Genomic DNA, 27,867 nt, shown 5'->3' on the forward strand with positions numbered 1-27,867 from the left:
GGGCCATCAATCAGGATGCAGCTGCAAAAAAGGCTCTTGTTAACAGGAGCTGGGGGAAGTAACTGTCCTGGTCTGCTCAGCACTGGTGAGGCCTCAGCTGGAGGGCCATGCTGCGTTTTGGACACTGCACTTCAGGAAAGATGTGGACAAACTGGATTAAGTCCAGAAGAGAGCAGCAAAAACGATCAAAAGTTTAGAAAACCTGAGCTAGGAGAACAGGTTAAAAACACCGGGCTTTTTTTTTTAGACTTGAGAAAAGAAGACTAAGGAGGGACCAGATGAGAGTCTGCGAATACCTTTAGGGGTGTTACAAAGAGGTGCGTGGCCCTTCCCTAGCTCCTCCTCAGGGCCCCCCCCCGGGGGCTCTGGGCTGCTGCCCCCTAGGAAGGGGTAAGCGGGGCCTCGCCCAGCGAGGGACCCCGGCTCTCAGCTCTCTCGGGGGCGGCCCTGTTTGCGGTGCAGGGCTGGTGGGTGCGGAGCCCCCTGGGGCTGGGGGGGCTCCCTCTCCCCACGGGGCGGGGTCTCTCCCCACTCTCGGGGCGTGGGGGGGGGTGCGCTGGGTTCCGCACTCACCAGGCTCAGGGCTGCGGCCGCCAAGGCGGCGAGCGCCGCCACCGCGTCACCCAGGAGCAGCTCCATGGTCCATGCCAGGCAGGGCCCTATGGGGCAGCTCCACCGATGCGGAAGCGTCTCCCGGCCGCGGCGCTGACAACAAACCGCTTCGGCGAGAGGAGCCGCGCCTCGGAGCGCCCGGGCTCCGCCGCGCCCCCTGCCGGCCGCTCCCGGCTAGCCAGGCAGCACAATCCTGCCAGGGGGGTCGCGCCGGAGAGGCTGGGGGAGCGGAAGTTCGCTCCCGACCCCGGAAGTAGATCGCGCACGGGCGGAAGTGAGACTATGGCGGCCGGATTCAAGTAAGTGACTGGGCGAAGCGGCTTCTGGACCCGGCCCCGCGTTCGCTATTCGCCCCTCCCCCCTCCCCGGCGGCCGAGCTCGCCTCTGGTCCCGGGGGGATCGATGCAGCCGCCGGCGCCGGCCGCCTCGGCGGGGCTCTTCGCGGGAGCTGCGGCCCGGGGCGCTCTCAGCCCCCGACCTGGGCCGCGCGGGGAGCCGGGAACGCGGCACGCGTCTGCCTGGAGGCTGCCGGCCTGGCGGTGGCAGCGGGGCCGCGGGTGCCAGGCTGTGGGTGGCTTTAGCCTTCAGCTGGACCGACCCGCTGCCCTGCTCGTGAGGTGCCGTGCCCAGAGCTCTGCCAGGCCCGAGTCTGGGAACTGGCCGCTGTCTGGAGCGGCGACCCCCGCGTGGAAGTGGGGGCGGGAGAGAAACACACCGCCTAGGAAGCCCCCCTCTCGCCCCTTATCTTCCCCCCCGGCAGAGCTGATCCACTTGTTGTTGGTGATCGTGGAAATTGAGAGCCTGCGGGCATGTGTCCTGCATGCACTTGGCACATGTGTAATTTTATGCATGTGAGAAATCCCAGTGAGTTCACTGGGGCTCCCCATATACAGAGTATGGTGCTTGTGCAGAACTGTAATTTGTGGCCCTTACTCTCTATTAGAAAATCAACATTTTATTTTACCCCTTTCTTAAGCTTTTTGTTGTATTTGTTTGTTGTGTATTTTTCATTCTATCCAAATTTATCTATATTTCAAAACTAAAAGCTTAGTTCAGAGGCAAGTAAAGCTATTAAGGTTTTGGGTCAGTAATAGGAACGTGCCCTTTAACAGCCAGGCAGTGTCCAGTTAAGGGGAGAGACCAGCCCCTACCTCGCTACACCCCTCTCAAATTATCCACTTTCAATGCAACGTTGCAGTCTACCAGAGAAAAGTTTCTTCTGCTGCAAGGAGTTACAAAAATACACTATTCTTCTCATGTTCATCAGCCTTGTAGCATAACTCACACCTGTAACTGCTGTCTCATACTTTTGCCAAAAAGCATTTAATTCCCAGTAATATTGACCCTGGATATGAAATATTTTGGGGTGGAAGTGAGATGGCAGGTTAAGATTTATGTTTGACTTTTTTTTTTTTTTAAAGTGAGAGCTAATCTTAACCAGCTAAGATATTTTGAAACATGTGGATCTCTGTCTATGCCAGAGAAAAAGTCTTGGTGGAAGCCATAGTAACTATAATCTCTTCCTAATCAAAACAAAGCCGAGGTGTTAGAGTTGCTGGAGTGGAGGGATCCATCAGAAGACAGTTAGAGGAAAGTGGGTGTTAAGTGTAAGGACTGGTTGGACAAGGAGTCTGTTCCTAGGCATTTGGGGGAAGGTTCTTTCTGCATTGACCAAACTATCTTTTGCTTCTCCTGTCTCTCACAGTCAATTACATAGGGCATAGTAGCATTTCCTGAACCAGTGAGGAATTGCCCTTATGTCCATGCTAGTTGGGAATATCTAAAGGAACACCAGCAGGGATTAACATTACCCTTGTGCTCATCAATTGTCAGAGTTATGTCAAGTTTATGTTGTCTTGGAAAATGTAATAAAAGTTCTCACTCTTAGTTACCATTTCCATGACTTTTCTCCAAAAATATTTGTTTGAACAAAACCTGGGAAGGACTTGTGCCAAAGATTAACTTCTCTCCTGGAAATGTCATTTTAATGTCTCCGCTGCAAACAGTGTCATAACAGTTTGTGGCCATGGAACATTCTGTCTTAGTTTGTGTTCGCTGTCTTAGCAACTCTCTGATTTGAAAAATTGTGTCATCAGAAGGGCTATGCAGAAAACAGCCTGCAGCATTACATTCTGTGTTAAAAATGCTGTTGTCATACTACATACATTGGTGTATTTGTAACGTCTGTGAAGAGAACGATTATTTATTTATGCTCCGAATAAACATAGGTAGATGTAGGATAAATGTAAAATTAAAGAATTCAAGTTATCTTAAATTTGGTTAAGGAAATATATTTGTATTGTAAAGAGAGGCCCTGAGAAGCAAAGTAGAGGGAAGGCCTTGAAAATAAGAAGTGATAAGGCCAGAAGGAATAAAGTAGGGACAATGTTTGGTTGAAAGAATAACTAATGGGATAAGGGGAAGTTTCTAAAAAGAAGATCTGTGACCAATAGGGGTGACTGCAGATGGTTTTAAATCAAATAAAGAGAATCTGTCTTAAAACAAGCCAACACAGCCCTTCACCAACCCACACACCAGTGAACCCAGTCTATGTGAACCCAGGTGCAGTGGGAAAACTGTTGGACAGCAAGAAGGAGGGGAGGAAAGCCCTTGGGAAGACAGGAGGTTGTAAATTTCATCTGAATTAAGACTGGAAATAAGGGTGAACTGTCTCAGATTTTACTTCAGCTGAAAACCAGTAATTGGCAATGACATTTCTTTGTTAAAGGGCATAAAAAGTAAGCTTTTAAAGGGTCATTGCTAATACCTACCTGACCATGTTATAGCCGATCAATATAGGTCTAAGCACTGGGGTGAGCTCATTTGTGAGTATATTGATCAAATGCTTATAAATGTTTTGTTACTGTTTGGAGGTAGTAAATTGCTTAGTATTTAGGCTTTTTAGGCATGCTTAGACCAACTACGTATTGGCCTTTGGATTTAATAAGGAATTTATGGTTAAATCGGTTTTTGATTTCCCATATTAATAATTTCAAGTATTATTAATACCAACAGTAGAGTAATGTGTGAATCAAAAATCAGATTTCAATATGTTATACATATTTTACAATAGGGCTCTGAGAATTTAGATTGTAAGCTCTTCAGGTACCAAATAGTAATACAAAGGTGACACCCCCCTGAAAATTTTAAAAAGTGGTAATTTTTGAAGCAGTCATGTTCTCTATGCATAAGCCAATTAATCATCAAACTAACCTGAAAAATTCAAATACTATGTAAATTTTAATTTGCAACATTTCTTAAAAAATATTTAACACACCTATCTCAATCAGATCTCTTATGCAGCCATAACTATGGTATTGCTACCAACTCCATCATAATATTAGCTTTTACAGATTCTTAGTTTTCAAGCTAGGGTTTTTTATGTATGCAGTTACATAAGCTGCAGTAAAGGGTGGGTTTTGTTGTGGGATGATGGAGTAAAGTATCTCTCTCTCTCCCATTTTCCAAACTTCACTCTTTCTAACCTTTTTTTCAAAGCCCTTGCCACAAGGCAACCATCCCTCCAGAACCTATGAGTTCTGGTGTCAAAATGATCAGAAAGAACACTGTAGAGGGCTCTAGTCTTTCTGAAGTTGGCACTCACTTGGCTAATGTGCTGTCTTCACTGCGTTGTCAGCCAAGGAACAAAAACAGAGCTTGACTCTGAAACACAGATGCCCACCGAGTAACACTTGCTTTTCTGCTAGACTTTAGGTAGCCATTTACTTTGTAAAACAGATTATGCATATGAATTTTAAATTTTGTGTCTATTTTAGAACTGTGGAACCTTTGGAATATTACAGGCGATTTTTGGTGAGTAAAGCATCATGTATACATCAGTTAAATAGATTTAGAATATATTTTTCTCGTATAGCTACTGTACCTCTTTTGCTATTCTCTTTAAATTATACATAAACTCCAATGGGGTTTTGTTTTTTCTTAAAGCCTTTTGCAGATGAAAATCTTTCAGACTCTTCAGGACAGGGACTTTTTATTTATGGCTGTGATCCTGTGAGTGCTTATGTACATGTGACTAGTTTCACTGGCCTCAAAGGGACTGCTAAGTGCATAAAGTTAGACGTGCTTAAGTGCATACAGAATTGAGGCCTTGGTTTGTACAGTGCCTTGCACAATGGTAACCCAACCAGGGTGGTGGCTTTTAGGCGCTACCAAAATACAAATAATATCACTGACTTTGTCCTTGGAAAAGACAAATTCCGAGTCTACATTAATAATGCATGTGAAACAAAAGATAATAGAAGATAATAAGATAAGTAACAGAATGGATTTGTCAAGAACAAATCGTGTCAAACCAACCCAATAGCTTTCTTAACAAAAAGAACAGGAGTACTTGTGGCACTTTAGAGACTAACAAATTTATTAGAACATAAGCTTTCATGGGCTACAGCCCACTTCATCGGTTGCATAGAATGGAACATATAGTAAGAAGATAGATAGATAGATAGATAGATATACATATATATAGATATATATAGATATGGATGGATATACATACAGAGAAGGTGAAAGTTGCCATACAAACTGTAAGAGGCTAGTTAATTAAGATGAGCTATTATCAGAGGAGAAAAAAAACTTTTGTAGTGTACTTCCTCACACCTTGTCAACTGTCTAAATGGGCCATCTTGATTATCACTACAAAAGTTTTTTTCTCCTGCTGATAATAGCTTATCTTAATCAATTAACCTCTTACAGTTTGTATGGCAACTTCCACCTTCTCTGTATGTGTGTATATATATATCTTCTTACTATATGTTCCATTATATGCATCTGATGAAGTGGGCTGTTGCCCACAAAAGCTTATGCTTTATTAAATTTGTTAGTCTCTAAGGTGCCACAAGTACTTCTGTTCTTTTTGCGGATACAGACTAACACGGCTGCTACTCTGAAACCTTTCTTTAACAGGGTAACAAGCCTTCTGGGAAGAGGTACATGTGGTATATCTTGACTTCAGTAAGGCTTTTGATAATATCTCGTATGACAGGCTTATAAACAAACTAGGGAAATAAAACCTAAACTATAAGGTGGGTGCATAACTGGTTGGAAAACTGTTTCCAAAGAATAGTTATCAGTGGTTCACAGTCAAGCTGCAAGGGCATATTGAGTGGGGTCCCGCAGGATCAGTTCTGGGTCCAGTTCTGTTCAATATCTTCATCAATGATTTAGATAATGGCATAGAGAGTAGTCCTATAGAGTTTGCGGACAGTACCAAGCTGGGAGAGGTTGAAAGTGCTTTGGAGGAAAGGATTAAAATTCCAAATAATGTGGACAAAGTGGAGAAATGATTTGAAGTAAATAGAATGAAATTCCATAAGGAGAAATGCAAAGTACTCTACCTAGGAAGGAAAAATCAGTTGAGCACATGCAAAATGGGAAATGAGTGCCTAGGAAGGAGTACTGCGGAAAGGGATCTGGGGGTCGTAGTAGATTATAAGCTAAATTGAGTCAACGGTGTAACACTCTTGCAAAAAAAAAAAAAAAAAAAAAAAAAAAAAAAACCAACAAACATCAGTCTGGGATGTACTAGCAGGAGTGTTGTAAGCAAGTCACAAAAAGTAATTCTTTTGCTCTACTCTGCACTGATTAGGCCTCATCTGATGTATTGTGTCCAGCTCTAGGTGCCACATTTAAGGAAAGAGGTGGACAAATTGGAGAAAGTCCAGAGAAGAACAACAAAAATGATTAAAGGTCTAGAAAACCTGACCTATGAGGGAAGATTGAAAAAAAAAATGGGTTTGTTTAGTCTGGAGAAGAGAAGACTGAGAGGGGTTTACATAAAAGGTTGTTACAAGAAGGAGGGAGAAAAATTGTTCTCCTTTAAACTCTGGGGATAGGACAAGAAGCAATGGTCTTAAATTATAGAAAGGGTGGCTTAGTTGGAAAAAATTCCTAACTATCAGGATGGTTAATTGCCGGAATAAATTGCCTGGGGAGTTTGTGGAATCTGCATCACTGGAGATTTTTAAGAGCAGGTTAGATAAACACTTGTCAGGGATGGTCTAGATAATACTTAGTCCTGCTATGTGTGCAGGGGACTGGACTAGATGACCTCTTGAGGTTCCTTCCAGTCCTACGATTCTATGACTATATACACCACTGTAGCAACATCAAATAACAGGTAAGTCCAGAATGTCTGTGGTCAGTTTCAACCCCAGTAGATGTAGCTACAGAAGCACTGTTTGGAGGCAGCATTTGTAAGATAACTTGGGAATGATACTATAAACAAATACTATTAAAGTGATACATGTATTAATCAAGCCAATAATTCTTTAATTGTGAGAGGTTATGATGAATGTGAGAATTTTGGTAATAATCCATATGTATGCCTCAGTTTTCTTGTGTTCTTTGTGCTGCTATACACTGAGCATAAAAGGAAAGGCATGAGGTGTTTGAAGCACGTAATTGTCTGATTGGAGACCAGATATATGAACATAATAAACTGAATAGAACTTACATATGTGACTGCATTATTTGGAAGCAGAAGTTAGCAATTTCCCAGGAAAAACTAGTTTAACACAGGGCGCTGATAAATACCAGGTTAAACCAGGAAACTGGGAAATATAAAATGATTATAGTATACAAATAAAAATTACTGAAAAATATTTACCATTATTGTTTGCAGCATTGTTGCACCACATAAAACAAAAGCCCAACAGAGATTTCATGAGGCAATTATTTCTGTACACATGTTGACCACTCTCTTTCATCTAAAATACGCAGGAAAGAAATTGTCAGCTGAACAAGAAGAAATTGCGATGCTTTCTGCCATGTTTACTTGCATTTAAAGTAGAAGAAGCTCCGTATCCAAAATCAATGTTTTCATCCCATATCAAGGAAACAGCTTCCACTGTAACATGGTGGAAAAATCTGAAGAATGCTGATATTCCATCTGACCTCATAGACCTCATGGTACAATTGCATCAGCATCCAGCAAGCCTTGCAAGCATAGAACAAACCTTTTCAACTTTGGTTACATCCATTCAAAATTGAGGAACAGATTTGGTCTATTCCCTAAGTCAAATTTGGTCTTCTGCTACAGAATGCTGTGTAGCCAAATGGATTTGACCTGGTAGTCTGCTACTCTCCATGCTTCTGATTGCTTAATGCTTCAAACCTATAGCCCTGCGTGATTCATTTTCATATAATCCAATGTTTTTGACTTTTGTTTATATAATAGAGAAAACTGAAATATGAGTCATGACATATACAACTTCCTTGAGGAAATGGCGAGCCAAAATGCATGCAGACATTCCAGTGTTCAGTATTATAATTACATATATTAGTATTATGCCCACTGCAGTTTTACTTTTTATTTGTACAGCCCTAATTCATTTTAGAATCTGCTGCCTTATGTGACCACAATTTGAATATGTAACTCAAGCTGAGTGAAATGTAGTGTGCATTAATGAAACCATTTTTAAAATAGAAAATGTCTTTAACTGGGACTAACTTGTTTTTCATGGGGTAGTAAAAATCCTGACTTAATGTGGTAAAAACTACTCCTGCTAAATGCGATCCCATTGCTGCCTGGGAGAGACAATGGGAGCCTCAATGACCGTGACGTTAACACTTAATGCCTGGGAAGCCATACAGTTGGGGCTGTGAAACAAAGGATAGACGGGTCTGAACAAAAACAGGTCTTAAGGTTGCTACTGTGAACAGAGAACACATGGATAGAGAGAACGGAGAGGGACATCAGTATCAAGGCATGGCAAAGCTATTGCTTCAACCAATATATACTCTGTCTTAAGCTTGCTTTTCCCATCCAGATCCTGTATTCCAGATTACCAATAAATGTTACCTTGGTTTTGGAAATTGCGCCTTGCTTCACTGCAGTTACTCACTGTTTTGCATTGCTCCCTAAGAAGAAAAAAGCCTCTCTGGAGTCTGATCTTGGTTGGATTTGCTTTGGAGAGCCTGGTGAGGAACTGGGTGCTAGAGCCTTAAGGCTCAGCGTAGGAAATGTTCAGGCCATGTGGCCTCCTCTTGTGGAAAATTATGGGCCCCACAATGAAGGGAGCTATTTGAAGGCCTGTTTATAGCATGGATACTGTAAATCTGTAACAGAACTTCACTGATGATCCACAGCAAGGGACAGTTTAGATGTGAACCAACACCCTTTCTGATCCAATTTTTGTGTTCAGTTTATGTTGTGAAACATCTGAATAACTATGTGATTGGCTTTCCTGAACTTAGGCCCTATTTAGATTTCTAAAGTATTTCATCTTAAAAGATCAGCAATGGAAAAAAAGTTTAGTTACAAAAATTAACCAATGCAAACATTTGGAAAATTTCATTCAAGGTTATCAATGAATATTTCTTCTCAAGTTTGCTCTGGGTCCTGAAAAATTAGTAGGCCTTTTTGATGATATCAGACCTCTTACTCAGTTTCTTATAGTGTCACAAAATTCACAGATTGCCACTATATTCATAGCTTTGAATGATTTTGTATATGATTGCTTTGTCACTGCATCACTGATATGAGGTATTGCTTTTGTTGCTGAATGTCCTAAATAGCTGTAGGAAGGCACATAGTAGTTGGCCTTGAGATGCTTTTTCATGCTGGACTATAACATTTTTGAAGTACCGTATATACTCTTTCATTAGCCCATTCGTTTATAAGACGACCCCCCAAGATGGATAGGTAAAAATAGTAAAAGCTGAATGACCCTTTCATAAGCCGACCCTATATTTTAGGGGTTGGCAAACTTTGGCTCCTGGCCCATAAGGGTAAGCCGCTGGTGGGTTGGGATGTTTTCTTTACCTGGAGCGTTCACAGGCATGGAGCCCCTCAGCTCCCGATGGCCGTGGTTCACCGTTCCCAGCCGCCATTTCCCGCAGCTCCCTTTGGCTGGGAACGGCAAACCACGACCACAGGGAACTGAGGGGCTCCATGCCTGCAGATGCTCTAGGTAAACAAAATGACAGTTTATTAGATATTCAATTCAGTTATTTCATACAGTTTAAAATTTTGATGTAGACCCATTTATAAGCCGACCCCCGCTCTTTGATGCGTCACCTTTTTACCAAAAATATTTGGTTTATGAACGAGTATATATGGTAACAGAGTAGCAGCCGTGTTAGTCTGTATTCGCAAAAAGAAAAGGAGTACTTGTGGCACCTTAGAGACTAACAAATTTATTAGAGCATAAGCTTTCGTGAGCTACAGCTCACTTCATCGGATGCATTTGGTGGAAAAAACAGAGGAGAGATTTATATACACACACACAGAGAACATGAAACAATGGGTTTATCATACACACTGTAAGGAGAGTGATCACTTAAGATAAGCCATCACCAACAGCAGGGGGGGAAAGGAGGAAAACCTTTCATGGTGACAAGCAGGTAGGCTAATTCCAGCAGTTAACAAGAATATCAGAGGGACAGTGGGGGGTGGGGTGGGAGGGAGAAATACCATGGGGAAATAGTTTTACTTTGTGTAATGACTCATCCATTCCCAGTCTCTATTCAAGCCTAAGTTAATTGTATCCAGTTTGCAAATTAATTCCAATTCAGCAGTCTCTCGTTGGAGTCTGTTTTTGAAGCTTTTTTGTTGAAGTATAGCCACTCTTAGGTCTGTGATCGAGTGACCAGAGAGATTGAAGTGTTCTCCAACTGGTTTTTGAATGTTATAATTCTTGACGTCTGATTTGTGTCCATTCATTCTTTTACGTAGAGACTGTCCAGTTTGGCCAATGTACATGGCAGAGGGGCATTGCTGGCACATGATGGCATATATCACATTGGTAGATGCGCAGGTGAACGAGCCTCTGATAGTCTGGCTGATGTGATTAGGCCCTATGATGGTATCCCCTGAATAGATATGTGGACAGAGTTGGCAACGGGCTTTGTTGCAAGGATAGGTTCCTGGGTTAGTGGTTCTGTTGTGTGGTGTGTGGTTGCTGGTGAGTATTTGCTTCAGATTGGGGGGCTGTCTGTAAGCAAGGACTGGTCTGTCTCCCAAGATCTGAGAGAGCGATGGCTCGTCCTTCAGAATAGGTTGTAGATCCTCGATGATGCGTTGGAGGGGTTTTAGTTGGGGGCTGAAGGTGATGGCTAGTGGCGTTCTGTTGTTTTCTTTGTTGGGCCTGTCCTGTAGTAGGTGACTTCTGGGTACTCTTCTGGCTCTGTCAATCTGTTTCTTCACTTCAGCAGGTGGGTATTGTAGTTGTAGGAATGCATGATAGAGATCTTGTAGGTGTTTGTCTCTGTCTGAGGGGTTGGAGCAAATGCGGTTATATCGTAGCGCTTGGCTGTAGACAATGGATCGAGTGGTATGATCTGGATGAAAGCTAGAGGCATGTAGGTAGGAATAGCGGTCAGTAGGTTTCCGATATAGGGTGGTGTTTATGTGACCATCACTTATTAGCACCTTAGTGTCCAGGAAGTGGATCTCTTGTGTGGACTGGTCCAGGCTGAGGTTGATGGTGGGATGGAAATTGTTGAAATCATGGTGGAATTCCTCAAGAGCTTCTTTTCCATGGGTCCAGATGATGAAGATGTCATCAATGTAGCGCAAGTAGAGTAGGGGCATTAGGGGACGAGAGCTGAGGAAGCGTTGTTCTAAGTCAGCCATAAAAATGTTGGCATACTGTGGGGCCATGCGGGTACCCATCGCAGTGCCGCTGATTTGAAGGTATACATTGTCACCAAATGTGAAATAGTTATGGGTCAGGACAAAGTCACAAAGTTCCACCAAATGCATCCGATGAAGTGAGCTGTAGCTCACGAAAGCTTATGCTCTAATAAATTTGTTAGTCTCTAAGGTGCCACAAGTACTCCTTTTCTTTTTGTATATATGGTAACTAAGTTTTGGACCTGTAACCCAGATCACGCTAAATTGGACCAGAAAGCTCACCAGCACACAAATCTTTGAGTTTATCCTAGTGGTCTTGTCATTGCAAATTCCCATTTGGAGATGAACACAACTTTATCATTATATACTCTTGATTGTGTAACACCATGAAAATGTCATTTAACTTGAATTGTGTAATGTTTATGTTTAGAAAGAGAACTGCCGACCTGATGGAAGGGAGCTAGGTGAATTCAGAACAACCACTGTCAACATAGGTAAGTCTTTAATGTTGGGAAATGCTGGTGAATGAATTGAATTGAATGGAGTGGAGTCAGTTTTTACACCTGGAGTCTTTAATGAATGGCTGATTTATTTCCACAGAGCTTGATTTCAGAACAACCAGGCTGACATTCTGTGTTGCACCTCAAAGAGGCACAGTACAGACTCTGCAGTACAGGGATAGTTTTAAACCATTGTTGCACCCTCTCACTCCGGAGCTACTCAGTGAACACCCCCGTTGCTCCCCCAAGGCATAGTTTAAACAGCCATGGGTGGCTGTCTAAATTAAGGTAGCTTCCCTATCTGCCTCTGGGCCACGGCATTTCCCAAAATCACTGTGGTTCCATTCCCAATGTGCCGCTCCTTAGCACTGATTCTAAGACACCCCTATATCAGGACTTGCAATGGTGGGTCAGAAGGTGCATTATGGCTTTCATAGTTCATACATTGGGGGAATTCTTCCCGATCATGGCATTTAGAACCCTTCTGTGCTGCTTTGGCCATATTACCTGGCATAAAGGTAAATTTTCATCTACTAAAGTTTTGACTATTCCTAATTTAGAAAAAATGAATCCTTTAGAATTTGATAATTAAAATAGAAATATAAAAACTGCATTAGAGAATTAAAAACATGATTAAATATAATTTCTGTATATATCAATTCAAAATTAAGTTTAGCCCAAAAAAAAGAAAAAGCCCTTACCTTTTGCAAGGTGAACTGAAGCTTTTTCTGGGTAAGTGCCAGAAACCAAATAGGACATTCTATCATTATGTACTTTTTTAAATAATTTAACAAATGACAAGTCTAAAATATATTTATTTAGTGGTGCATTTCCCATTTTTTCCATGTAGTGAGAAGTTTGCCACTTTGCTTTGGAAAAAGCAAATTAAGCCCCACAATGTGCCCCTCCTGCCAAATCGTAGTGCTTATAGCAAATTGTGGTTCCCCTATGGTGGAAATCAAATTGCATTATTTAGCAAAATTTCCAGTTTCTCCTGCCTGGCCATCTGGCTTCACCCCTATGGTCTTTTTCACTTACTTTCTCTTTATTGTTCTCTCCATGTTATATGTGCATGCACTCTGTCCACTTCTCTGCCTGCTCTATTTCCATCATGGCTTACACATTTCAACCCACTTTCTCCTTTATTCGTTACCCCTCCTTTGGAGGGATGCTCCCTTCTCTTCTGTCCCTCCTTTCATGAATTTGCTCTCACACCCAGTTCTTCTTTGTGGTTCTCCTTCCATTCTTCCTCTAATCTCCCTGCTATATATGCAATTCCTATACTGCTGAGTCTGCTCTGTTCATCATTTTCCCCAATGTTCTAACATCGGCTGGAATGGAAAGTGCTTTTTTTTTTTTTAGTAAGTACTCAGCTGGTTCTTTTTAGCACATTCAGGCTACAGCAGTTTCCCAATAAGAATATGATAAGGCAGGGAATGGAAAACAAATAAGCAGTGCTAAACTGACAGATCTTGCAACCCCTTACTTCAACAAATGTCCTTCCTCATAAGAGTAGCCCCAATAACTTCACTAGCAGACTGCTGAAAGATCTTTGTTTTGCCTCACAAAACTGGAAGGGAATTTAGGTGACAGGGAACTGGACCAGAGGGAAATACAAGGTTACCTTGTCAGTAAAACAGGTAAGATAGGAGAAAATACTGGTATGTGCATTTTAATTTATAATATAAATTCTGCAATCTGTGAGGTTTCTCACAGAATCAAGTAGAAAAGCAGCATAAAAAAGTCTTCATAATAGATTTGAAAAATTCTGGGTAATCCAATACTTTGAATCTCTGGTAGGGATATATTCCACTTACCCTTGGAATTCCCAAACATTTAAAACGCACCATGTATCATGTCGTTTAGTTTAAGTGAGTAGTATGGAAGCTAAAACTGGTAACTGACAGTGTGAAGATGGTTAAAGAGCTTTCTGAGGTAGCAGACTGAGATTTTAATAAACACTTTCTCTTTTCAGGTTCAATTACTACTGCAGATGGCTCTGCCCTGGTGAAGTTAGGAAATACTACTGTAATTTGTGGCATTAAAGCGGTACGTTTACTTTTTTTGAGATGGAGAAATAATAGTTAAAACTATGTTTTAGTCACGGGTATTTTTAGTAAAAGTCATGGACAGGTCACAGGCAGTAAACAGCGTGGCCTGGACCCCCTGCTGGTGCTGGGGCAGCGGGGAAGAGGTTGGAGGGGCTGGCAGGCTCCCTACCCCGCTCTGCGGCTCCCTGGAAGTGGCGACATCTCTCAGCTGCTAGACGGAGGTGTAGCCAGACAGCTTTGCGTCCTGCCTCTGCCCCGAGCGCCGGCTCCACAGCTCCCATTGGCCGGGAACCACGGCCAATCGGAGCTGTGGGGGGCAGTGCCTGCAGGCGGAATTCAGCGTGCAGAGCCCTTTGGCCGCATCTTCCCCTTGGAGCTGAGGGATGTCACTGCTTCTGGGGAGCTCCCCCAAGGTAAGTGCTGCCCAGAGTCTTCACCCACTCCTGTGCCCCAGCCCTGAGCCTGCCCTCCTCCGCCCCCAAACTCCTGCTGCCTCTGGGGGCCGGGGTGAGGGACAGGCCGGTGGCTGCTGCCGAAGTCACAGAAAGTCATGGAATTTGACTTCCATGACCTCCGTGACAAACGTCGCAGCCTTAATAATAGTTAATGTAAAGATAAAGCCCCTACTTATTAAGTTGAAATCAATATGCCTGTCAAATACACATACATTTTTTTCACAGGAATTATTTTGAGGATTGAAGATTATAGGTAGATTTGGATAAAGGAATTAGGGTACAATGAAGAGAGAGAGGTGTGTGTGTGTGTGTGTGTGCGCGCATTGTTGTTTGTGTAAAGAGTTGTTTGGCTCCTCTTAAAGAAAACAAAGACCGTATTTTTTTTGTATTAATTATTTAGTTTTTGTGAAGATTAGTGAGCATTGATAATGAAACAAATTCTCTTCTTTCAAGGGAGATGTTAATAAATATAGCTGTGGAAAATCCAGTTATAATAGTCTTTAACATAAAACAACAAGCAATTCATTGAAGAAATGATCATAAGTAGAGTAGCTGGAAAATCTAGCTTGGTTTATAAAAGCATTTTGGGCAGACAAACCTTTGAGCCCTTGTGGAAATAGGATTTGTAAATTATATTTAACATCTTTTAAAAAGTCTTTTCAAACCAGTTTGTAGATACAAGCTTTTCTTCCCCCTGAGTTTTGTTGTTGTTGTTTTTGCTTTTATAGGAGTTTGCAGAACCCCCAGCAGAGTCCACTAATAAGGGATATATTGGTAAGTTTTAGAGCTTTGTCAGATTTCTGCCTTTTTAGAAAAAAAACAGCATTAGTTATTTCAGTTAAATGCTTTTAGTGATTGGGAAGAATCTGGTGCAGTAGACGTTTAAAACAAATAAATAACATTAAATAATTGCATTACAACCCACAGAATCAGTTTAGTAAGATGACACATGGGAACTGGCCTTTTTAGAGATAGGTGACAGGTTAGCTAAGGAGCATTAGTTATGGGATTGAGGGTTTCTAGCAGCAGCACAAGGCAGAGGCACAAGGTGGGACTTGCTCTGCCTTCCGCATGCGAGAAACCTCTCCTCATGAAAACTGCCTTTTCACTGCCAATTCCAGCCCTGACTACCAGGAAACAATGGGAGGTCAAAGCAAGATATCTGAGGAGACAGGTAGGTGAGCCAGAGAACTCACCTACCTCTCTCCTCAGATACCTTGTTGTGGGTGAGATTGTTGTGGCAGTGGAAGGTGAGGTCTAATGATTCAGGAAGGGCTGCAATAAATTGTATGTTGCCTTGTGTCTTGATAATGCCCAAGAAAAAAATTGGCTTGACTTCAAAAATGAAGGGAGGGAAGTATAAAAATGAGACTTCTGCTGAAATTGAATCTAACTAACTAGGGATGGTACTGATGTAGGCTCTGATCCTGGAAGGGATTTTTGCAGGTGGACCCTTATTTCCATATGGAGTTCCAGTGAAATAAATGAGGCCCACTTTTGAGCATCGCTTTGTGAGATTGAGGATTTACATTATAAAAAGGTGGTTTAGTATCTCTCCAAGATGTGATGTCTTTGGAGAATTTACTAGATTGTGTTCTCAGTTTTCTGTGATTGTTCTGAAATATTTTTTGCTTCTTTCTGTGATTGTTCTGAAATATTTATGTCCAAAATGGCAAATTTGGGCAGTTAATAAAAGGAATGTGTCATACCAGGAAAATCAGACTCCTGGAATGAAAAGATTAGAGTTGTTGTTTATCCAATTATGGATATTAAGAAATAGTTTGTGGTTCATGATCTACATAGCAGGACCTCAGGTAAAATGCTTTAATTTATTGTAGCTAGGAATATATCTTTATTTCATTCTGTAAATGTACATGCTATTTTATGAAATACTGACTAATAAATTATCTGTACCCGGAATCATATATCACTTTGTGTAATTTTGGAAGAAAAATCATGCAGACTAGTGTTCCCTCTAATTTTTTACATCCATGTGTGGAATGAATTTTGTTATGTGCACAACAAAATTCTTGTGGTGGGAGTGGGACTGAGAGGTTCGGTGTGAAGGAGGGGGCTCAGGATTGGGGCAGAGGTTGGGTGCAGGGGGTGAGGGTTCTGGCTAGGGGTGAAGTCTCTGGAGTGGGACTGGGGATGAGGGGTGCAGGCTGTCCGAGGCTTGGGGTGCAGGCTGTCCCGGGCCTGCGATGGGAGAGAGGATTCCCCCCTGCCCTCTCTCTCTGCAGCAGCTCGGGGCTGGAGGAGAGGCGCCTCTCCCTGGCTGCAGCAGCTTCATCTGGGCCACGGGAAGGGCTCCTCTCCCCTGGCTGCAGCAAGTCCAGGGCAGGTCTGTGTTGGGGCCGTGGGAGGGGCACCTCTCCCCCAGCCGCGGCAAGTCCGTGCTGGGGGAGAGGCATCTCTCCCTGTCTCAGCCCTGAGTGGGGTTTAATAGGCAGCTGCGTGGCCACGCAGCTTAGAGGGAACTTAGATGCAGACTTATGTTAACAGATTAATGTTAACAATTCATGGCCTTGGCTTTCATTTGAAATGCATGGTACTAATTAAGACCATAAAACACTTGTATGCATTTTTATTATTATAACATACTGTATTTTTTTCTTTGTTTAGTTCATAACTAAATATTTTTGATTTCTAGTTCCGAATGTGGATCTACCACCCCTCTGTTCATCAAGATTTCGCCCCGGACCTCCTGGGGAAGAGGCTCAAGCAACTAGCCAGTTCATTGCAGATGTGATTGAAAAGTGAGACCCACTATAATACAGTTCAATTATGAACACGGTTATGGGGAAGAATTTTATTTCTTAATTTTCTGTGTCATTTTGTTTTAGTTCAGAAATAATAATGAAAGAAGATCTGTGCATTGCAAATGGCAAGGTAAGAAAAGGTTTGGTGTTAATGGTAATGTCTCAGAGTGAGGGGGGATAATCATTTGTTAACAGGTTTCAAGAAAACCCTTCGGCTTTTGGGCTACTGTTCTTATTTTTTGTTAATTTTGGTACCTGCACACTCTTTGGGTTACATCCAAAGTATAAGGTCTGCGTGATCTGATTACTGAAATCAATATCGATGGGTGTATCAACTATATTTTTGAAAACATTATGCTGTTTATGCAACTCCTAGAATGCTAAGTACTTTCTTGGTTTGTACTGTTTGATTCAAGAACTCATTGCAACAGCATGTCTTTAAACCCAAGAGCTTAGTAAGATTCAAAGAAGGAACGGGTGATGATATGGATAACTCAAATGTCCAGAGATAAAATAGCTAAAGCAGAAGAAAAATTTTGGAAGGATTTAAACCAGGATAAGGATGAGATCGTCATAAGGGGAAGATTATCCTACATCTGTGCACTGTGAGATTTGTGTTTTTTCTTTGAAGCATCTGGAGCTGAGAGACAGGCTACTGAAGCTGGTGGACTGCTGCTCCGATCCAGTATGGCAATTCTGTTTGTCATCAGAGTTCATATAAAACTACTTTGTCTTCCCTGCTTTTGTACTAGGAATTGACTGTCTTTTTGAAGCTCTGGATCTTGCATTTAGTAAAAACTATTAGGCCTGTCATGGGGGCACGGTGTGGCGAGTGGGCTGCCCCAGTTGACTCAGTGCAAGGTTGGTCCACTCCATCACACAGTCGTCGGGATTCCCTGTTGATTCAAACAATTGTGATCGGAGGACTCGACCCCTGGCCGGGCCAAGCATCCAAGCAGTTCGTAGACCCTGGCCTGGGGCAGAACAAACAGACAATACAGTGGAAGGCTTGGACCCTCTGGGAGGGCAGAGCAAATGCTCAGTCTGTTGCCACTGAGCCTCCTGGCTGGGCTCTGACTCTGGGCAGGGTCGAGCAAACAATCAATTTATATTGGGAGTCCCTGTAGCCACTCCTTAATGGCAAGTGCAAGGGGGGAAGTAGGGGAACCCCACTCCATGGGTTCCAACCTATGAAGCCGTAAATTCGTTATTAAGGGTTCAAGCATTGGCTTCTAACTCATTCCCTCAGTCACTTCTTACCATAAGGCCCATCTCGGGCATTTCCTCTCGGCATTCCTGTCAGTCTCCAGAGTCAGATCAGGGTCCATGGTCCTGACAGCTTGGAAAGTCAAAGGTCTTGGCGCAGCAAACATCCTTCCTCTTCCTCAGTCAGCCCCGACTGAACTGGGCTGTCTCCTTTTATCTGTCCCTTTCACCTGGAGTACGCGCAGCAGGGACGAGGAGTCCTGGTCTCCTGGGCCCACAGTGATTAGTCAGCCCCATTGGCCCAGTGTGGTGTTGATACACCCCATCACATGGCCAAATTTAGCAAAGCTGCAGGGAGGTGTAAAGAATACACCTGTGGTATGCCTGCCATGCTCGCTGCAAGCAAGAGTATATTCACCCTTTGGAGTTTGTTTTGACTAGATTTAAAAGTGTGTTGTCGGAAGGCGTTAACTAATGTTAACTAAAACTCCAGTGTGGACAAGGCAGTGTAGATGTTTAAAACATGCTAAGCTGGTCAAGTTGAACCCTGGCTTTCTGTTTTTCATTTAAAACCTGAAAAATTTCCATGAGAATTTTTGGGAAAAAAATAAAATTTTTCATGTTTCAAAAATATTTTTTGTTAAAAATGCTTACAATTCTCCAGACAGTTTTAAACCTGGGTATCACTTACTTTTCCTAGAGGGATGACAAGACCTTGAATTCCAACATGAGTGTTTTGTTTTTCCTTGAAAAATAGGAAGGCATTTTGGGAGGGAACAGAAGAGGTCCATGTTGCAGCTTTGATCCACCTATCTTCAGTTCAGATTTTTGTACCGAAGTCATCTCTCTGTTGTCCTACTTTTTAAACTCAATAATAAATGCCTTTTGCTATGTTTAACTGCCACTCACACTAGTGGTCAGCAAACTTTATTTCAAACTGAAGATCCAATACTCATGGAGGACTGACAGGCTAGATTTGGCTTGTGGACTGTTAAGTTTAGGGCCCTACCAATTTTGTGGCTGTGAAAAACACATCATGGACCATGAAATAAGCACTTCCCCATGAAACCCAATGTCCCCTTGTTCCTAAGAGTGCCCCAGCAAAGGGGGCTTCTAGCTCCGGCTGGGCTGGGGAAGGACAGGACTTGTCCATCCCCTTCACTGCCAGGGTGGGGGACTAGACCCATCTCTGGTTGCCTCCCCTTGCTGCAGGATGCTCTGGAACTGGACAGCAGCCCCAGAGATTCCTGCAGCTGGAGGAGGCTTGTGGAGTTAGATCCAATCTTCCTGGTGCTGCTCGGAGCGCCCCAGCAAAGGGGGCTCCTAGCTGCTAGTCTGGGTAGGACTGTGGCAGGACAGGACTTGCTCTTTCCTTGCAGGCTGCTCTTGGGTCTCTCTCCCAGCTGCAGATAGCTCCGCACCCTCTCATCTCCACTCTGTCCAGCTCTGAAGGCAGCACAGAAGTGAGGTGGTAATCCCATGACCAATGTTCCCTCTAATTTATGACAGGCCGTGTGCGCAAAAAATTTCTTCTGTGCAAATTTTTGAAGCAGAGTTCAGCGAGTAAAATGCTTATACATTTAAAAAGTTATAATTCGCAATTTATGATAATAGTTTTACACCATGTTATTTTATAAATGTCATTTTAAAATACTTAGAAAAAGGAAATTTAACCTCCTTTCCCTTTCCCCCCATTGCCAGTTAATAGAATTTGGCTGTGTTGATAGATGGCGGGTGAACAATGTCAAAAGTCACCCATAAATGATATTTCGGCCTGACTCCGATGTAGTATTTCATTTTTTGTGCGTGTGGTTTCTCGCCGTGTGCGCGGGGTTTAGGATCTGTGTACGTGTACACACGCGTACAACTTAGAGGGAACAGTGCCCAGGATCCCCCCTACAACAGGTTTGCGACCCCCACCCACAATCCTCCACGGTTACACCTTGAAATTTCAGATTTAAACATCTGAAAACGTGATTTTTACCAATTTTCAAATCCTATGGCTGTGAAATTGACCACAGTAGACCGTGAATTTGGTAGGGCCCTAGTTATGTTTAATAGCTCAAGTGTAAAAAGTCCATATATATTTTTTTGTGACATACCAAATATTAATTGAATTTCTCACCCATGGTTTTCTAGTGGAGGCAGAAGTCATTCTCTGTTGATAAAATACAATACAGTGGCTGACTACAGATGGCTATCTGCACATAAATAACTCCTTTTAAAAAATTGGAATTTTTCTGAAATGACCATAATGCATAAATGTGTGTGATGTTCTTTGCTGCCCACTCGGTAAAATTGCTTCCTCAGCCACTTCTTAGCAATATCAATCCTAATAATCTGGAAATGTGAAAATATATTGACTGTTTCTCACCAGCAAAATTAATATTTTGTTAAAATCCATCTTCTTGGAGTAGATCATATGGGAACAGGTGAGGCTTTTGATCAGAAGAGCCATCTAAATTGCTATGCTTAGTGAATTGGGTGGGGGGAACTAAGAAGTCATGTATTCATATTTGTTAAAGGATCAGAGGATGTGTATTACCATTGGCCTGTAACCTGAATTAGTGTGATACTGGCAGTTAAAAAGGATATATCAGATCTCACACATACAAACTTTGTTTCTTAGCTTGCTTGGGTTCTATACTGCGATTTCATATGCTTGGACTATGATGGAAACATTTTGGATGCCTGCACATTTGCTTTGTTAGCAGCTTTAAAAAATGGTAAGTGTCCTATAACACACAATTGTTAAGCAAATTACATTCATGGGATGCATCCGACGAAGTGAGCTGTAGCTCACGAAAGCTTATGCTTAAATAAATTTGTTAGTCTCTAAGGTGCCACAAGTACTCCTTTTCTTTTTGCGAATACAGACTAAGACGGCTGCTACTCTGAAACCATTCATGGGATGTGTTAGTAGGAATCTGAATCATGGTGAACAGTCTGTTGCTGATTTTAATTTCCCCAAGAACAGAATATGTCAGCCATTAAACCCCCCATCTTTTTATTGAACTACTGAAGATATAATACAAAGAAGAAATATGTCACTAAATTGATGTCATAGATTTGTATACATGTTGTTGATCAGGCTGTGGACCACCTTGCTTACATATGCTTCTTGCACATTGTATTATAGGACAGATAGCCATTCCACCAGATAGGTTAGTTTTTCAGAGCAATGGTATTTGTCTTCAGCGTACCAGAAGTTTAGACACTCCACTACTGATCATAAGCAAAACTGTAATTTCAGTACACCAACATCTAAATGAAGTAATACCTGTTCGTGTTGCTTAGTGTAGGGAAACTAAGTATTTAATCACTTATATTTTGTGTGATGCAAACAGGAGATATTTAGACTTTATTAACATGTTCACATTTATGATTGAAGAGATCACAAAAGCAGGATCATAGAGGAGTAGAGAGATGTGATGTAGTGATAGGAAAAAACATGCTATTGTGCGGGGTTTTTTTTTTTGTTCAGTGTTGTACAGCTAATGTACTTGTCATGTAGAAAGTGCCATTATGGTGTGTGTTTTTTAATTTCCAGTTTATTTTTTTTACAACTGATCGTTTATACTTGACTGACTCTGAACAAAATAATGGGTTCAAAATAGATAAGTGTGGCATCTGTTATTTTTGCAGAAAACAGGTGTCCCACGTTGTCTGATTTGGGACCTGCAGTCAATAGGAATTGCAGTTGCTCAGCCCCATAGAGATTGGTGGATGTTAACATAGAACAGTTCATAAAGAGAAAAGGAGTACTTGTGGCACCTTAGAGACTAACAAGTTTATTAGAGCATAAGCTTTCGTGAGCTACAGCTCACTTCATCGGATGAGCTGTAGCTCACGAAAGCTTATGCTCTAATAAATTTGTTAGTCTCTAAGGTGCCACAAGTACTCCTTTTCTTTTTGCGAATACAGACTAACACAGCTGCTACTCTGAAACCTGTCAGTTCATAAAGAATTCCTTTGGGGATAAAGCCCAAATTATCTTCAGCTAGTTTAATATCATACAATTAATTGGCCTCTTCTCTTTCAGTACAGTTACCAACAGTTACTATAAATGAAGAAACTGGTTTGGCAGAAGTTGATTTAAAACAGACAAATCCTTTGAATATCAGAAGGCATCCAGTTGCTACATCGTTTGCTGTATTTGACGAGTAAGTTGGTAACTGATCAAATGTATATATATATTTTAAATCGTTTAGTGACACACACACACTGGTGAAAAACTGACAGTGTTGCCAAGAAGCTGTGGTGGCAAAATCCTCATGCAGTTATGTCAGTGCATCTCATGGACCAACCAGACTTTTCAGTTACTCTAATTTAGGGCTGATTATGTTGAACTGTTTCATAGTTTTATAATATGAACAAATGACCACCAGAACAAAATTAATACTACCAAACTTTTCCCTGCAACTGAAGCCAGATTTGATCTCCAGATTTCACAGCTTAGTCATATTGGAAAGTATTTTAATATTGAAATGTACTTGAGTGGTGTAGCTTCATGATGTTGTTGTGTTTATATACTTTTCATCCCAAAGAGCTTTACTAACACAAACTAACATACACGAATCACTACATCCACTACTGAAACGCAAATACCTCTGGCCTACATAGTGACAATTTTTCAATAGCTCATAACAGTTCACAACAGTTTCAGGACAGAAAGTAAAGAACTTATCCAGGGATTGGCATAGATGGAATGTAATTACTCAAATTAAAATTTGGCCAACTCTCCAAGTTAATGTCTTTAGACCTAAAAGGGCTGCATGTTGTCAGGCTTTTTATTTTGAAATCTGTCTGAAAGACTTCTTCCTTGAAATCTTTCTTATTGTTTTTTCACTAAAATAGCAGGATTGGGGTACAAGTGGTTCCCCAGGCCAAACTTTGCCTCTTGGGTTGTGGCCTCTTTGAGTTTTGTTGTCACCAGCACTTGCTAATTGTTATAGCCCACATATCTCTGGCAAGCCCAGAATTAGAGAGGCCGTTAATTTCCAAAGGGTAAATGTAAAGTCTGTTTCACTCTTCAGGGATTCATTTGCTATGAATTACTTGTAGATTGTTTTCTGTTATTTCAGGCCCTACCATCTTTTTGTCAATAGTAAAATGGAAATGTGTAAGCTTCTAAGTATAATAACTACCAGATAAGAAAGGTTCTAAAACTAGCTGGAGAGCAGTGCTGATAGTATGCTGCATCTCTTTCAATAGCCACAGTCAACAGAAATATATCTTTCTGTTTGTCCTCTCAAAAATATTTACAGGCAGCTCGCTAATGAGGGGGGCGAGGTGGGAGTGAGGAGGGTTGGTAACCTGGTATACAACTACCACAGCAAGAACTCTTTGGATGAAAGGCAGTGTACGCAAAGCAGTAATAACACTTAGGTGCGTGTGCCATTGCACAAAAACAGCAACTGGAAAAGCAGCACTGGAAAAAATGAACAATGAAAGAATCTCCTACCTTCCCTTCATTGAAATCCTCTCATGTAGAACAAGCAAATGTTTTTTGCAGGTTTCCCTCATCAGTTACCTGGGGGGAGGGAGGGAGCATGTACCCTGGGTTAGGGGGTTTATGTACTGTGATTGAGTTGTTCTGTTCATTTATGAAAGTTCAGGCAACTGCTTGTCCTCTTTTTATGATGCAGATAATATGAAAAGCATTTCCAAATTATAGAACTCCCCACTTTTTAAAAATTAGTTGTAAGTAACATGTAGAATAAATGCATTCCCTTGGCAGTTTCACTATATTTAGTATATCAAATTTAAATTACACTGACTTTAAAATACACTTTTTTTTGAACAATGTGGAATTGGGAATTTGCACCAGACATTCCCAATAATAATTTGCACTGTTGTTTATAAACATTTTGCACATTCAGAAAGGTTGTACTAAGGAATGTTTAAGGGTTCCACCAAATGCATCCGATGAAGTGAGCTGTAGCTCACGAAAGCTTATGCTCAAATAAATTTGTTAGTCTCTAAGGTGCCACAAGTACTCCTTTTCTTTTTAGTAAAAAGTTGACGTCTTTGTCATCTTGTCCCGTTGACTCCTCTGTGAACTTCTATTATTTGTCTCTGTATCTGTTCATTGTAGTATAGATTTCTAAAGGACTAAATAGTTCCAACAATTTTTATTGTAGAATAAAGGATATTTAGCATAACTTAATTTAGTCAATTTTCCCTTTAAATATTATGAATTTTACACTATTTGCTGTTTCAAAAACTAATTTTGGGTCTTGAGAAATCAATAGCTTTCATCGCAGGGGTAATATTTTTGATCGCTTCCTTGATTGAACAGCGTAGTAGATCAAAATACAGTCCTTGATTCTCTTTCAAAGAGTTCGCTAAAAATAAATATACATGCAAATAAGACAAATGGGTTTTGTAAGTACATCTATAGCAAATGGAAATAATGGTGTTTTCACTTATTTTTCTGTTAACGGTAAACAATCTTACAGCATGTAGTCACCATTTTAAAAGATTTGTTTTACAACAATTCTAAACTTTTACTGTCTGAGTGTTACTGTAGTAGCTGTTTTAGTGCTGCAAATAGTAGTTTCCTGATTAGGGCATAAATTTTTAAAACCTCTAAATTTAAATTTTATTTCTATTTACAAACCCTCAAACACCCAATTGAGTTCAACATTGAAATTCAGTAAGTGTTTGCCTTCTCCCCATGTTCTTTAAATTAGGACATCCTGATGACAGAACAATGGATGTTTATAGAATACTTCCAGAAGTACTATATTCAGCTAAAAAAATACTCTATAGATGCAGATGATACAAAGCTGGGAGGTATTGCCAATTCGGAGAAGGATCGGGATATTATATAGGAGGATCTGGATGACCTTGTAAACTGGAGTAATAGTAATAGGATGAAATTTAATAGTGAGAAGTGTAAGGTTATGCATTTAGGGATTAATAACAAGAATTTTAGTTATAAGCTGGGAACACATCAATTAGAAGTAACGGAAGAGGAGAAGGACCTTGGAGTATTGGTGATCATAGGATGACTATGAGCTGCCAATGTGATATGGCTGTGAAAAAAAGCTAATGTAGTTTTGGGATGCATCAGGAGAGGTATTTCCAGTAGGGATAAGGAGGTTTTAGTACCATTATACAAGGCATGGGTGAGACCTCACCTAGAATACTGTGTGCAGTTCTGGTCTCCCATGTTTAAAAAGGATGAATTCAAACTGGAGCAGGTACAGAGAAGGGCTACTAGGATGATCCGAGGAATGGAAAACTTCTCTTATGAAAGGAGACTTAAGGAGCTTGGCTTGTTTAGCCTAACTAAAGGAAGGTTGAGGGGAGATATGATTGCTCTCTATAAATATATCAGAGGGATAAATACAGGAGAGGGAGAGGAATTATTTAAGCTCAGTACCAATGTGGACACAAGAACAAATGGGTATAAACTGGCCACCAGGAAGTTTAGACTTGAAATTAGATGAAGGTTTCTAACATCAGAGGAGTGAAGTTTTGGAATAGCCTTCCAAGGGAAGCAGTGGGGGCAAAAGATCTATCTGGCTTTAAGATTCTACTTGATCAGTTTATGGAGGAGATGGTATGATGGGATAATGTGATTTTGGTAATTAAATGATCTTTAAATATTCAGGGTAAATAGGCCTAATCCCCTGAGATTGGATATTAGATGGATGGGATCTGAGTTACCCAGGAAAGAATTTTCTGTAGTATCTGGCTGGTGAATCTTGCCCATATGCTCAGGGTTTAGCTGATTGCCATATTTGGGGTTGGGAAGGAATTTTCCTCCAGGGCAGATTGGAAGAGGCCCTGGAGGTTTTTCGCCTTCCTCTGTAGCATGGGGCGTGGGTCACTCGAGGGAGGATTCTTTGCTCCTTGAAGTCTTTAAACCACGATTTGAGGACTTCAATAGCTCAGACATAGGTGAGGTTTTTTGTAGGAGTGGGTGGGTGAGATTCTGTGGCCTGCGTTGTGCAGGAGGTCGGACTAGATGATCAGAATGGTCCCTTCTGACCTTAGTATCTATGAATCTAAAACCTTTTAAAAAGTTAGCCTAAATAACCCTGGCCAAATTCATCTTAGATGAACCTTTTCCTATCTGACTGTTTTGTATGTGAAGATCCAGTAACTTGTATACAAACATCCCACCCACCTCTGGATTCTCTTCTTTCAAAAGCACAATACTCATTGTTGATCCGACGGCAGAAGAGGAGGACCTGGCAACTGGAACTGTAACCATTGTAATGGATGAAGAAGGCCGACTATGTTCTGTTCATAAGCCAGGTACTTTGCAAAATTACTACAAGTTAATTTGACAGGCAGCAAATTTAAAATTGAACAGTTGGAATCAAATTCTACCTACAGCTGGCTGTTATTTCAGTAGTACATGGCTACATAGTAACATTATTGGCCTTTAGCCTGTAGTGCCATCTTAATACTGTACCTGTGTCAGACAGTGCTCTCAAAACAAGTAACATTTTTCTTCACTTAGTTGAACTGTTTCTTAAATGAATGTTACTACTGCAGTCGTCTTAAAAATAATCTACAATATTGCATTTTGCAAGAGTTGGTGTGGCTGCTGCAATAAATAACCTTTTCCTTGAACAAATCGTCTTCATGACTTGTTTAGACATACTTGTTGTAGAGGTTGGATCTTGAACCGAGGTTTTCTATTGTGCTAGTAAGATTTGATATTTAAAGTAAAACAGTTTTCTTAAGGAGAATTGCAAATTAGACCACCCTGATTCTTAAACAATAAAATAACCCCCATGACTAAAAGGTTTTAATGTCTCCATTTGATAAAAAATTTAAAGAAAACAAAATGGAAAACCAATCTACTACTTTCAATTTTGGGGGGTTCCCCCTCTTTTTTTAGGTGGAAGTGGCCTAACAGCAGCAAAACTTCAAAACTGTATCACCCGGGCAGTTACAAGACACAAAGAAGTGAAGAAGCTGATAAATAAAGTGATAAAAAGCATAAAACCAAAATAAACATACAGTAAGGTCTCTTCAAAATGGATTTGTAAAAATTGTATTTGTTAGTGTGTTCATGAACCTTTTATACTAAATAAACATATTAATACTACATTTACAAAGTTCATATTTTCTAAAATGTATCACCCTTATACTATGTACAGTGCTGCTGAATGGTAAAAAATACAAGGTTAAAACATTTTGTTAAAAATATGAAGTGACTTGCAAAAAAACAAACCCTAGCTTTTTGTTAGATGAAATTCCTATTTTCCACAGAGTTGGCTTCCCGATACAGTTTATACTTATCAGCGTTACTTCAAAAATTCATTTTCCCATCAGCCATTTCAAACACTGATTTGATTTTGAGCTTTCTTTAAAAAAAAAAAAAAAGTTTTAAAATCACTTGTGTATCTACTTTATGTAAATATAACCCCCCAAGACTCAGGACTTTGGAGGGGTCGGTGTGCCTCTTTTCCTTTTACTTTTGGACTGGCTGCCTGAATGTTGCTGGTGTCGTAGCTGAGCTGCTTGTGCTGTTGCTGCTGCCATAGCCATTTGATGCTGCAAGAATCGCAACTGCTGCCGTGGGGGAGAAGGGAAAGGAAAAAAAAGCTTGTTATATTACATTTAACGCTACCATTTACCTCAGGAAGAACGACGGGAAAGAATGAAATGGGGTAATTAAACTGAGGAAGCACTGAAAGGGCATCAAAAAGGAATACCCCA

At 41.1% G+C, this 27,867-nt stretch overlaps 3 protein-coding genes across 59 annotated transcripts in view; 1 reads left to right on the forward strand and 2 right to left on the reverse strand.

The window, feature by feature from the left end:
- Positions 1–711, reverse strand: part of ALG5 (ALG5 dolichyl-phosphate beta-glucosyltransferase) — a 51,248-nt gene extending 50,537 nt beyond the window's left edge. For 3 of the 7 annotated variants that reach the window (XR_006277686.1, XR_006277685.1, XM_038393716.2), the window contains exon 1: positions 574–697. Coding sequence is in view for 1 of the 7 variants with exons in the window: in XM_038393723.2 (XP_038249651.1) it covers positions 574–639 (66 nt within the window). In the remaining 6 variants the exon portion in view is untranslated. Of the gene's footprint in view, positions 1–573 lie in introns of all 7 variants that reach the window. The other 4 variants (XR_006277687.1, XM_038393723.2, XM_038393734.2 and 1 more) reach the window with 2 other exon arrangements.
- On the forward strand, positions 679–27,255 carry EXOSC8 (exosome component 8). 3 transcript variants are annotated; one of them, XR_005291674.2, is made up of 11 exons: positions 679–911; positions 4,389–4,425; positions 7,351–7,539; positions 11,637–11,700; positions 13,682–13,755; positions 14,941–14,986; positions 16,866–16,971; positions 17,059–17,104; positions 20,810–20,906; positions 22,228–22,343; positions 26,345–26,451. XR_005291674.2 is itself a non-coding variant. In XM_038393685.2 (11 exons), exons 1-11 carry the CDS (start codon positions 679–681, stop codon positions 27,157–27,159), a joined length of 1,047 nt encoding a protein of 348 aa, XP_038249613.1. In that variant the 3' UTR covers positions 27,160–27,255. The 3 variants fall into 3 exon arrangements, 2 of the variants coding, with proteins under 2 accessions (XP_038249613.1, XP_038249625.1); XM_038393685.2 differs by lacking the exon at positions 7,351–7,539 and adding an exon at positions 27,044–27,255 and having other exon boundaries at positions 22,223–22,343; XM_038393697.2 differs by lacking the exons at positions 679–911; positions 4,389–4,425; positions 7,351–7,539 and adding exons at positions 7,561–8,550; positions 27,044–27,255 and having other exon boundaries at positions 22,223–22,343.
- Positions 27,184–27,867, reverse strand: part of SUPT20H (SPT20 homolog, SAGA complex component) — a 60,162-nt gene continuing 59,478 nt past the window's right edge. For 33 of the 49 annotated variants that reach the window (XM_043504424.1, XM_038393620.2, XM_043504432.1 and 30 more), the window contains one exon: positions 27,184–27,720. In XM_043504424.1, coding sequence (XP_043360359.1) covers positions 27,620–27,720 — 101 coding nt within the window. In that variant the 3' untranslated portion in view covers positions 27,184–27,619. The remainder of the gene's footprint in view (positions 27,721–27,867) is intronic. The other 16 variants (XM_043504418.1, XM_043504423.1, XM_043504434.1 and 13 more) reach the window with 3 other exon arrangements.

The sequence above is a fragment of the Dermochelys coriacea genome, chromosome 1 (genome assembly GCF_009764565.3).
Source record: "Dermochelys coriacea isolate rDerCor1 chromosome 1, rDerCor1.pri.v4, whole genome shotgun sequence".
Lineage (NCBI taxonomy): Eukaryota > Metazoa > Chordata > Testudines > Dermochelyidae > Dermochelys > Dermochelys coriacea.